Consider the following 12,766-nt stretch of genomic DNA (forward strand, 5'->3'; position numbering starts at 1 on the left):
CATGTCTCTACTAAAAACCTTGTAATAAGCCCTTTTCCATTTGGAGTAAATGTTAACATTCTTACAGTGGCCTACAGGACCTTTGTTGGTTATGTTAGGTGCCATTGAGTCGGTTCCAACTTATAGTGACTCGATGTACACCAGAACTAAGCACTGTCCAGTCCTGTGCTAGCTTCAGAATCATTGCTCTGATTGAGCCCATTGTTGCAGTCACTGTGTCATTGACCACGCCTCTGTCAGTTGTTTGTACTGTGGTGGCTTGCATGTTCCTGTGATGCTGGAAGCTATGCTACTGGTATTTCCAATCCCAGCAGGGTCACCATGGTGGACAGGTTCCAGGGAGCTTTGAGACTAAGACTGGGAGAAGGCCTGGTAATCTATCTAGAGGCCCTTTTGTCCCTCAGACATACCGTTAGCACCTGTGTGCTGTCTGTTCCCTGCGTTAGAATGCTCTTCCCCTAAATAGCTGCATAGGTAACTTTCTCCCTTATGGTTTTGCTAGCATTTCACCTTAATGAGTCCTATCTGACTACTCTCTCAAGTGCTACAACCTATTCACTCTCCCACTGACCTCCCAATTTCCCCTTATCTGCCTCGCCTTTTTTTTTTTTTTTTTTTTAAATTAACCTTAGTAGTTCCCTTGTAATACAGTATTACATATTTTACTTATGGATTAGGTTTCTTTCTTTGTTCCCTCTCATCTATTAACATGTAAGCCTCATGAGGGCAGGAGTCTTTGTTTTGCTCACTGTTATACCCCAAGCACCTAGAGCAGTACCTGTGACATACACTTTGTAAATATTAAAGGAGTCCTGGTGTGGCGCTGTAGGATAAGCACTGGACTTCTAACTGCAAAGTTGGCGGTTCAAACCCACCAGCCACTACTAGGAAACCCTATACAGGGTTGCTATGTCTCAGAACCAACTTGGCAGCACTTAACTATGTCGCAATCTTTATGGGAGCTGATTCCCAGGTCATTGGGACTCCTGGTGTGGTGCTATAGGATCAGCACTGGACTGGGAACCACAAAGTCGATACTTCAGACCCACCAACTGCTCCTTGGAAGCCCTATCCAGGGTCTGTGAGTTGGAACCATACTGTAGATGATATTCCATATAATAATACTTTACTGATCAGTAACACCCAAATCTACTAACTGGAACATCCAGGATAACAGAAGCCTCTCCAAATCCCTAACTATGTCACTTCTGTTCTTTTAATATTTGTTGTTGTTGTATATTACATACCATCATCAACAGTATGGAGATAGCATCATTATTGTTGTTGTTGTTATTGTTGTTAAGTGCCATTGAGTCGGTTCTGACTCAGAGCGATCTTGTATAGGGTTTCTGAGGAGCGGCTGGTGAGCCTGAACCACTGACACTGCAGTTCAAACTGATCTTGCAGTCTAGCACATTAACCCACATTGCCACACCAGGACTTCAGCATCATTATAAGAAATGTTTATATTTTGATTAATTGTTACATGTTTTTGTTGATACTTCTTGGACTCCAGACTCCTTTATTTGGGTGTGGTTAGGAGTAAAGAGTTAGGGTTAGGACTATGGCTAGGTCTAGGATAGGCTTGGAGTCCTGGTGTTACACTGCGGGATAATGCACTGGACTGCAGGGTCGATTTGAACCACAAGGTCTGCAGCTCAGACTCACCAGCTGCTCCTCAGAAACCCTATGACACTTAACAACAATAAAGGAGAGGCCTAGGACGGACTTCTTTTAGTGTTAGGGTTATAATTGTTGTTGTTAGGTGCTATTGAGTTGGTTCCGACTCATAGCAATGTTATGCTCAACAAAATGAAACACTGCCTGGTCCACAGTCATTAAACTTGAGCCCATTGCTGCTGCCACTATGCCAGTCTATGTCATTGCAGGTCTTCTCTGTGTCACGGACCTTCCACTTTACCAAGCATGATATCTTTCTCCAGGGACTGGTTCCTTTTGATATGTGCCTGAAGTATGAGACACAAAGTCTTGCCATCCTGACTTCGAAGGAACATTCTGGCTGTACTTCCAACACCGTTTGTTCTTTTAGCAGTCCATGGTATTTTTAATAATCTTCTCCAACACCGTAACTCAAATGCATCAATTCTACTATGATCTTCCTTATTCAGTGCCCATCTTTCACATGTATATGAAGCTGTTGAAAATACCATGGCTTCAGTCAGGCACAGTTTAGTCCTCAAACTGACATTTGTGCTATTGGACACTTTAAAGAGGTTTTATGCAGCAGATTTGCTTAATACAATATGTCATTTGATTTCTTTACTACTGCTTTCATGACTGTTGATGATGTTATGTGCTGTAAAGTTGGTTCCAACTCATAGTGACCCTGTAAAGGGTTTCCAGTGAGTGGCTATGGGTTTGAACCATTGACCTTGCAGTTTAAACCAATCTTGCAGTCCATTGCTTATCCTACAGGACCACACCAGGACTCCATTATAGTTGTTGTTGTTGTTGTTAAGTGCTGTTGAGTCGGCTCTGACCCATAGTGACCCTTTATAAGGTTTCTGAGGAGCAGCTGGTAAGCTTGAACCACCGACCTTGCAGTTCAAATGGCATTGCAGTCCTGGCGCATTAACCCACAGCACCACACCAGGACTCCATTATAGTTGTTGTTGTTAAGTGTCACCAAGTCGATTCAATTCTGACCCATAGCGACCATGGATAGGGTTTCCAAGGAGCGGCTGGTGAGCTTGAATAACCAACCTTGCAGTTCAAACAGCTTTGCAGTCTGGCGCTTTAACACACAGCGCCACACCAGGGCTTGCCCATTATTGTTGTTGTTGTTAAGTGCCGTCGAGTCGATTCCAACCCATAGCGACCCTGTAGAGGATTTCCAAGGAGCAGCTGGTGAGCTTGAACCGCCGACCTTGAAGTTCAATAGGACTAGGTAAATGTTAGGGGTAAGAGTTGGACTAGGGCTAGGAGTAAGTTTGGTTTAGTTTTAGGATTGTTGTTAGGTTTATTTTTTTCTTGAAATCTATTTGATTTCCTCTTCATTTGGAAGTTCTGTAACTACAGTATTACCTTTTTAAAATTTAATTGATTAATTTTTTTTCTTTTTTGTTGCTGCTGTTGATACAAACTGGTATTTCTGGTTCTCTATTTTCAGCCTTGTAGGTTTGTTTTGCTTTGGATACTTACATATCTGGGTAGAGTTCTGGGTGATATTGTCTTGTATGCTTATCTCAGGTTATTGTCTGCTGTTGTTGGGTCTCTGTCCAAAGACCACCCTTTAGTATTTTTTGTAAGCAAGGTTGATTTTGTTTTTTACAAATTCTTTTAATTTCTGTTTATCTTGAAGTGCCCTGGTTTTGCTGTCATATTTGATGGACAGTTTCGCTGGGTATATGAGTTTTGGTTGACAATTTTTCTCTTTCAGAGTTTTATATATGCCATTCCATTGTCATCTTGCCTGCATAGTTTCTGCTGAGAAATAAGTCCTTTGTAGGTAACTTCATTTTCCCAAGCTGTCCCAGAAGTCTTCTTCTAACATTTCTTGGACAATTTTCTCGATTTTTTTTTTTTTTTTGGTTTCTTCCTATTCTGAAATTCCAGTCACACTTAAGTTATTCCTCTTGATCTTAATCTTAGCTTTCTTCAATTTTTAAATTCTTTTATATGATTGTTCCTCTGTTATTGTTAGGTGCTATCCAGTTGGTACCAACTCATAGTGACCCTTGCACAACAGAACAAAACACACTGCCCAGTCCTGGGCCAACCTCACAATCGTTGCTACACCTGAGCCCATTGCTTCTGTCACTGTGCCCATTCATCTCGTTGGAAGTTTTCCTCTTTTTTTCTGACCCTCCACTTTACCAAACATGATATCCTTCTTCAGTAACTGGTCCCTCCTGATAATATGTCCAACGTATGAGAGATGAAGTTTGGTTGTCCTGGCTTCCAAGGAGCACATTGGCTGTACTTCTTCCAGCATAGATCTGTTTGTTGTTTTGGTAGTGCATGGTACTTTTATTCTTCTTCTCCAACACCATAACTCAAATGCATCAGTTCTTTTATGGTCTTCTTTATTCATTGTCCAACTTTCACATGCATATGAGGTTATTGAAAATACCATGGCTTAGTCCTCAAACTGACATCTTTCCTCTTCAACACTTTAAATAGGTCTTGTGCAGCAGATTTGCCTAATGCAATGTTACTTAATTTCTTGACTGCTGCTTCTATGAGTGTTCATGGTTGATCCCAGCAAAGTGAAGTCTTTGACAACTTCAGTAATTTCTCCATTCATATGGATGTTGTTTATTGGTCCAGTGGTGAGGATTTTTGTTTTCTTTACACTGAGATGCAATACATACCAAAGACTGTGGTCTTTTATCTTCATCAGTAAGTATTTTAAGCCCTCTTCGCTTGCAGCAAGCAAGGTTGTATTGTCTGCACATCGCAGGTTGTTAATGAGTCTTCCTCCAATCCTGATGCCATATTTTTCTTCATATAATCCAGCTTCTCGGTTTTTTGCCCAGCATACAGATTGAATAAGTATGGTGAAAGAACACACCTTTCCTAATTTTAAACCATTTAGTGTTCCTGTGTTCTGTTCAAACAGCTGCCTCCTTTTTGGTCTGTGTACAGTTTCCTCATGAGCACAATTAATTGTTCTGGAATACTCATACTTTGCAATGTTGTCAATAGTTTGTTGTAATCCACATAATCGAAACCTTTGTGTAGTCAGTACAGCACAAGTAAGCTTTCTTCTCGTATTCTCTGCTTTCAGCCATGATCAGTCAGCAATGCTATCCCTCGTTCTATGTCTTTTCTGAATCCAGCTTGAACCTCTGGAAGTTCTCTGTCAATGTATGATTGCAGCTGTTTTTCAGTTACCTTTAGTAAAATTTAGCTTGCATGGGATATTAGTGAAATTGCCTGATGATTTCCACATTCCATTGGGTCACCTTTCTTTGGAATGGGCACAAATATGGATCTCTTCTAGTCAGTTGGTCAGATAGTTGTCTTCCAGATTTCTTGGCAGAGGTAAGTGAGTACCTCCAGTGCTGTATCAGTTTGTTGAAAGATTTCAGTTTGTATTCTATCTATTCCTGGTTTTGCCAATGTCTTTAGTGTACCTTGGACTTCTTCCTTCATGATCATTGGCTCTTGATCATATGCCACTTCTTTCTTCAGGATCATTGGCTCTTGATCATATTCACCTCTTGTTGTTGTTGTTAAGTGCCATCGAGTCGGGTCCGACCCATAGCGACCCTGTACAGGGTTTCTGAGGGTGTAAATCTTTACGGGAGTAGAAAGCCTCATCTTTCTCCCGCGGAGCGGCTGGTAGTTTCGAACCGCTGACCTTAAGGTTCGCAGCCCGATTCGTAACCACTACGCTACCAGAGCTCCTCTAGTAGGTGAATATTGAGAAAATTGTCTTCAAGCTCAGTAATTCGGCCTTCCATTTATTTAATTCTATTTCTTAGCCCTTTCAATGTACTGTGTATTTTTGAATTCATAGTATTATTCTTCTGGCTTACTGTTTCTGCATAGTTCCCAATTTTTCATTTCTTTCGTCAGTTTATTCTTGCAGTGTTGTTCTGAATTCTTCTAAGTTTTTTTCTGTGTTGTCCTTAGTTTTCTAAATCTTTCAATCTGTTGAAGGTACCTAAACATCATTCTTCTACATTCCTTATTAAGTAGTTCTGATACCAGTACTGATAGTATATTTTCTGACTCTACTTTGGTCACTTGTCTGAAGCATTTTGTCTTGTTTCTTAGTGTAAGCTAAAATTGTCTGTTTGGTGTCTTTGTATTTATATTTATTTAATTGATGATTGTATGTTGTTGTTTTCTCAGGTACTCACCACCTCTTTCCTGGTAGATGTGATACAGATTGGAAGCGAGATGCAATTCTCTGTTCACTATTAGTGTCATGTAATTTGGGGGAGGTTCAGGAGCTGTGGTAGCACTCCTAGCACCAGATCCCAGTCAGAGTAGAGGCTGCACAGCACAGGAAGGGCTGCTGCTGGCCACTGGGTTGGAGAGGGCAGGGACTGACCATGACTCCAACTACCGGGTGTGCATGGAACAAAGAACTGCACCGCTTTACCTATGGCATGTGCCCTCTGGTCTCCTGTATCACTAATCACTCACAAAAACCCAAGATGGCTGTGCTGCTCCATACCAACTGATCGCCTACTTATTTTTCTTCTCTCTCGCTGTTCCTGTTTAGCTTTCTCCTCCAGTAAGGCACTCAGTCTACCTCTTTGTCATATCCTCTGAGGTTTAGAGTTCCAAGATCATCATCTGTGTCTGTTTCAGTTCATCTCCCATGTCTTTGTTACAGAGGGTCAGCTTAGTTTGTCTGCCTCCTCCGCCATCTTATGCCAGAAGTCTTTCACCAGAATAAGTTAAACTTGTTTTGGACCATGTGTGATATAAGGCATCTGTATAGAGGCAGGAGTCCTGGTGTGGCGCTGTAGGATAAGCACTGGACTGCTAACCACAAGTTTGGTAGTTCAAACCCACCAGCCATTCCTCGGAAACCCTGCACAGGGTCACTGTGAGTCAGAAGTGACTCCATTGTATTTAGCAACAACCGCAGCATGTAGAGGCCATCAGAGGCCATCGTTCGTTGTTCTTGCTGATTCTTTCATTGACTTAAAAACAAATAGGCAATTTAGGAAAGGAAAAAAGATATACAAGAGGGCTTCAAAAGTTTGTGGAAGAATTCCATTATCTTTTAATTCCATTTTCCACAAACTCTTTGGGGCCCCCTTAAACTGAGTGGGCTTTAGTATATTAATGACGTGAATCTGAGGCTTTCTGTTTTCCTATCCTAGGGCATCTGACTGGAAATTAGACCAGCCTGATTGGACTGGTCGCCTGCGAATCACTTCAAAAGGGAAGATTGCCTATATCAAACTTGAGGATAAAGTTTCAGGTAATCTGCAGGTGACCCTGGAGATATATTAAGGATAATGGTTTTGGTATACTTTTATAGTGCCTTTCATACTGGGGATTGGAATGGCGATACTTTTGAATTGGAGGTCTAGATTTTTGCTTTCTTTGCTCAAAAAAGCCTTTTTCTTTTCTGTCAGGGGAGCTCTTTGCTCAGGCACCAGTAGAACAATATCCTGGCATTGCTGTGGAGACAGTAACAGATTCCAGCCGGTACTTTGTAATTCGGATCCAGGATGGCACAGGTAAGGGATTTGGAATTTCAAACTGGATGACGTTAGAAAAACAATTCAATGCACTGTTAGTGAAAGTGTGTCTCTATTGCATTTATCTTACTTCAATTTACTTAAGGTTCTCTTTCCTTTCTTCAAAGTTATTGTAGTTTCTAAAAAAGAAGGATTAGCATGTTATTAGATAAAAATACAAGTTTATGACATGTAGCAATTAGATTAGTAGGTAGATGTAATGAAATTAAAGTGCATATCTAGTAAAAATATTGACACATTTTTTCCCTTCAGTGTTTATGTTGTTTTGTGTGTGGGACTGTCTTTATCATCGATCTCTATGACAATAGTTTCTAACCTTTTCTCCATTGTCTGTAATAGAAGCCAGCAGACGTTTTCTTTAGACGGCCAGACAGTAGATATTTTAAGCTTGCAGGCTGAATAGCCTCTGCTATTGTAGAACAAAAGCAGCCATAGGTAATATGTAAACAAATTTGTGTGGCTGTGTTCCAATAAAACTTTACTTACAAGATCAAGCTATGGCAGATTTGGCCTGTTGGCTGTAGTTTGTTAACTGATGATCTGTGAGAAAGTGTTTCAAACTCACCGATTGTATCTAGTAAGGGTAACTATTATGCTTTCATTGGAAGAGTTTGTCTTAGGGGACCACTTCCTGTTTGAGCATTCTCATCTTTTTACAGGGCGTAGTGCTTTCATTGGCATTGGCTTCACAGATCGAGGTGATGCTTTTGACTTTAATGTCTCCTTGCAAGATCACTTCAAGTGAGTGAAGCTTGTTTTTACTTACCAAATTGAAGGGTTATGGGAAGGCTCCTTCTCAGATGAATACGCACTATTTCTTTTACCTCCTGATTTCTTTAATTGGTAAATTAATTAATTGTAAATCTAGATCTCCCTGTTCATTTTTATTTCCTTACATTATCTTTCTCTCTACTCTGAGTTTTGCTCCCTAATACCTTGAAATATGTTCAAGATCCCTTGTATAATGGTTTGAAAGAATGCCTTTGTTTATGCTTCTAAGAAATTTGCCCTTGATTTTATGTGGTAGAAGGAGGCAGACAGTAACAACAGGGCTGTATGTGAGACATGTTGGAAGTTCTTTGCCAATTTTGTTACCTTTTGTAGCTGATAACGTTTTGTGCCTATTACCCCATCTTTCAGCCCACTGGCCTTTGTCCAGCTGTGGTGGACATATGGTGGACAGTGCCATGCACTCTGTCAGTCAGCTTCCCTCCTTGTGGGCAGGCGTATCTACCCTTCTGCTTCAGGACTCCCTGAGGCTATGGAAGGCCACTCCCTCAGTCCAGGGGCACAACCTGGATAGTCTGAGAGTGAACATACCCAGGAGTAGCCCTGGGGGATGCGAACTGGGCGGGGGGGATGCCTTCCTTTGGGAGGGACAGGTCTAATTGGTATTCTGTGTGGCTGCTCAGAGAGTCCTTGGTGGGATTGTGCCCAGTTGCTCTCTTTCTTCATTCTTCATAGTCTTCTCACTCAGTTCTCTAGGGCCCCCTCTCATTATCTAATTCCAGCAAGATTTGTGCATCAGGCTCTGCTTTCAGGGAAATCCAAACTGAGATCATTTACTGTTTTCCTCAAGGTGGGTAAAGCAGGAATCCGAGATTTCCAAAGAGTCTCAGGAAATGGACACTCGTCCAAAGTTGGATCTGGGTTTTAAGGAAGGACAGACTATCAAACTAAGTATTGGGGTGAGTGTGTTTTCTTTTCTTTTTTAGTCTATTTTCTTGTGTTTCTAGAAGCCCATGATTTTCTTTTTCTTTCTTGTTTTAATAGAACATTACAACCAAGAAAGGAGGTGCTTCTAAGCCCAGGACTTCAGGGCCTGGGGGCCTAAGCTTACTCCCACCTCCACCTGGAGGCAAAGTCACCATTCCTCCACCATCCTCCTCAGTTGCCATCAGTAATCATGTCACCCCACCACCCATTCCAAAGTCTAACCACGGAGGCAGTGATGCAGGTAAATCTGTCTAGTACTTCTAACTTTGGAATATCATTATCTTACGTTGTAATTGAGAAACACCTGTTTGCCAAGGGGAAGATTAAGATTTTTTATACTTCAAGTCTGAGTCAGAGATACTAGCACTGACAAAGTGATAGTGATGGCCTCTGGCACAGGGTCAGAGGTGCTCTGATGAACTGAGAGTCATGCCATCTGGTAAGTGCTTTGGCAGAGAATGGGTGGTATTGAAAAGACTTCTTCATTGCTAGCAGCCCTGTGAATCAGATGGACCTTTATTCCTATTGGTTATGACTTCATATATCTGAATAAACTTGGTAACATTCGTTAAGTTCTTTGAATTTTACTCAATTTCCTTATCTGTAAATTGGAGATGTACAACCACCTCAGGATTATGGTTAAAAGATTTGTCAACACCTAGAGTCCTGGGTGTAGCGGGTTTTGTGCTGGGCTGCTAATTGCAAGGTCAGCAATTCGAATCCACTAGCAGCTCTGAGGAAGCTTTCTGCTCCCATAAAGATTGACAGCCTTGGAAACCCCACATAGGGTGTCTATGAGTCGAAATTGACTAGATGGCATTGGGTTAGCATAGTACTTGGAATATAGTAGCCGTTCATTAAGTGTCTCTGCTTAATCCTTTCCATTTCTTCACAAGGGCAATTGGGAGAAAAGGAGCAGACATCTAGGTTTGTGACTACAACTTTAATTCTTTCTCACTATGATGTGGGGAAAAGAATGGATGTGTGGTAGTTATGTCTTATCATTTAAAACATAAGAACATTAGGATTCAGAAAGGAATGGGAAGTTTCCTAAAATTAAGAACCAGATCTGGAAATCTGGGGGGTTTAACTCAGTATATGGACAGTGATGATCTTTCATAGAATTGTTGTTGTTAAGTGCCATCAAGTTGGTTCTGACTCATAGCGACCCTATATAGGGCTTCCAAGGAGCGGCAGGTGGGTTTGAACCACCAATTGTGTGGTTAGCAGTCCACTGCTTATCCTGCAGTGCTACAAAATTGAAACATCTTTCTGGAATTTTTGAGGTTAAAAATGGCTGTAACCTACTTCTTTTGGTAAGTATTGCCAAAAAGCACTTGGGAGAGACTAGATGTCTAAGGCCTTTTCACTTACGATTTATTTAAAGTTTTTATTTTGAGATAAATGTTTATTTTGAGATTCACATGCAGTTGTAAGAAATAATACAAAGGGATCCCAAGTACCCTTCCCTCAGTTCCCCTAAACGGTACTATCTTGCAGCACTGTGGTGGAATGTCACAAGCAGGAACCTGACACTGATAGAACTCACTGATCTAGCTTAGATTTCACCAGTTTTCCATGTGGTTATTCTATGTGTGTGTGTTCATATTTCGCTCTCTGCAGTTTTATCATGTGTAAGTTCATAGAGTCACAGCAGCTGACAGGATGTAGGACAGTCCCATCATCACAGGGATCCCTCATGTCTCCCTCCACTCTGATCCCCCTTCTCCTTATCACCCATGGAAGTCACTAAACTGCTTTCCATCTCAGTTACATTTTCTCTTTAAAAAGTTACACAAATGACTTCATATAGTATGTACCTTTTTGAGATTATCTTTTTCTACTCAGCATAATTCTCTTGAGGTTTATTCAGGTTGTTGGGTCTATCAGTCTGTCAGTAGTTGTCCCTTTTTATGCTGTGTAGGATTCCATAGTATGGATGTATGCTAATGTGTTTAGCTATTCACCCAGTGAAGGACATGTGTATCGTTTTTAATTTTGGGATATTATGTTTGAACATTTGCCAATACAGGTTTTTGTGTGAGCGTAAATTTTCACTTTCAAGAATTATGTATTTCTCTCCTGTCTTGTGTTCAGATATCCTTTTAGATTTGGATTCTCCTGCTCCTGTCACGTCAGCACCAGCTCCAGTTTCTGCAAACAATGACTTGTGGGGAGACTTTAGCACTGCATCCAGGTAATAGGAATAGTGAAACCAACAAGCTGTCAGTTAGGGGATAGATGGTATGTCCACAGTCCAAGGAAATCTCTGATCTGTGAAAGCAGGTCATGCACAGTTGTTAGTAGTAGTTAGGGAAGGGACTATAGGAGTTCTAGGGATGGTGGGACAAAGCTGTAGAATGAGGGATGAATGGGAGATTTCAGACCTTGGTAAGTAGAATTCCTGTGAATTTTGAGCAGTGATTTCTTAGAAACTGTTAAGTAAAGAGGAGTCCTGGTATGGCATTGTAGGGTAGGCAGTAGACTGCTAATCACAAGGTCAGCTGTTCAAAACCCATCAGCAGCTCTTTGAAAATTCTGTACAGAGTTGCTATGAGATGAAATTGCCTCAATGGCACTTAACCACAGCAACAACAACAGCATTAAGTAAAGAATGGAGTAGTTATGCTAATATTTTGCCTTTTCCTTTCGCACTGTTCTCTTGTCTTGCAGCTCTGTTTCAAACCAGGCACCACAACCTTCCAACTGGGTCCAGTTCTGAATGGCACTGGCAGGACATAAAGGACAGACGTGAAGAACAAAAATGTCATTGAGGGCACCAATCCATGAGGGAAGCTAGAAAAGCCTTGCTTCCCTAGAACCGAATTCCTGGACAATCTTTTTCATAGCTCTCCCATTGTATTTAAGCTGGTTCATGTCACTCCCCTTTGTTGACACCTACTGTACAGTCAAGAGAGTATCTGCCATCTCCTTCTCACTGTTAAGTGAAGGGAGTAGTGGTTCTTACCATACCGTGGTTGACTATACAGAACTCAAAAGGTCAGGGTCTATTTGAGATGGAGTGACCTCTAACAGTTGCAAAATTTGTCTCCATTTTTTAATTTCTTTAACTGAATCATCTCATGACCCTTGAGTACTTCTTTATGAATCCCTGTTTAGCAGTTTTAGGGGAAACAAAAACCTTGAAATGTCCTTCTCCATTAACTTTTAACTCAAGACACTAAAAAATGGACAGCCTGACCTTCGTGTTTACAAATTAAGAATTTAATTTGGAGAAAGACTTGTTTCCTGGGTCTCTGCTAAATATCCTACAGGCTTATCCTATTCGACAAACATCCACTGCTGGGTGCAGCTGTATCACCCTCTTGTGTGTTTACATGGCTCTTCGTACAATAAGAGGGTTGTGTTGGTAGCACCTACATGATTCTTTTCCATTTGTTGAATAGTGCAACATCTTTGACTAGTGGGTGTCCCTTGGATGAAGGAAGTTCAAGGGGCTGTGCTCTCCCAGTTGTGTGCTAGAGAAGTGTTTGTTTTCTTGCAGCTCTCTGTAGTTGCTGCTTATGAATGAAGCACAGCTTTACTTTGTATTTCCCCATTATTTGTTCTAACGTTGAAGAGTTTCAAGTTTTTAACGTCATCTGTAGAGCAGAGAGGTTGAAGGCACTTAACTCTTGTTTAATACTCACATTGCCTTGCTGCCTGGATGTCTGAGCCTTTTCCATAAACATTTCTTTTTCAGTCCATCTAGCTCTGTAGTAGAATGCTGCTACTGTATGTATATTGCCATTTTTGAATGGGGCTGGAGAGTCACAGCTTTAGCTATGATACTCATCTCCCAGGATATTGTAGAAGCAAGTTGCCCTCCCTGTGCACCACCGTTCCTTATACAGTGC

General features: G+C 41.2%; 1 protein-coding gene across 1 annotated transcript in view; it reads left to right on the plus strand.

The window, feature by feature from the left end:
- Nucleotides 1-11,631, plus strand: part of NECAP1 (NECAP endocytosis associated 1) — an 18,306-nt gene extending 6,675 nt beyond the window's left edge. Inside the window, exons 2-8 of the mRNA XM_006875464.1 lie at nucleotides 6,810-6,910; nucleotides 7,068-7,172; nucleotides 7,853-7,934; nucleotides 8,773-8,881; nucleotides 8,967-9,150; nucleotides 11,007-11,106; nucleotides 11,583-11,631. Of these exons, the coding sequence (XP_006875526.1) occupies nucleotides 6,810-6,910; nucleotides 7,068-7,172; nucleotides 7,853-7,934; nucleotides 8,773-8,881; nucleotides 8,967-9,150; nucleotides 11,007-11,106; nucleotides 11,583-11,631 (730 nt within the window). The remainder of the gene's footprint in view (nucleotides 1-6,809; nucleotides 6,911-7,067; nucleotides 7,173-7,852; nucleotides 7,935-8,772; nucleotides 8,882-8,966; nucleotides 9,151-11,006; nucleotides 11,107-11,582) is intronic.
- Nucleotides 11,632-12,766: the final 1,135 nt, after the last annotated feature.

The sequence above is a fragment of the Chrysochloris asiatica genome, unplaced genomic scaffold (assembly GCF_000296735.1).
Source record: "Chrysochloris asiatica unplaced genomic scaffold, ChrAsi1.0 scaffold00328, whole genome shotgun sequence".
NCBI classification, from domain to species: domain Eukaryota; kingdom Metazoa; phylum Chordata; class Mammalia; order Afrosoricida; family Chrysochloridae; genus Chrysochloris; species Chrysochloris asiatica.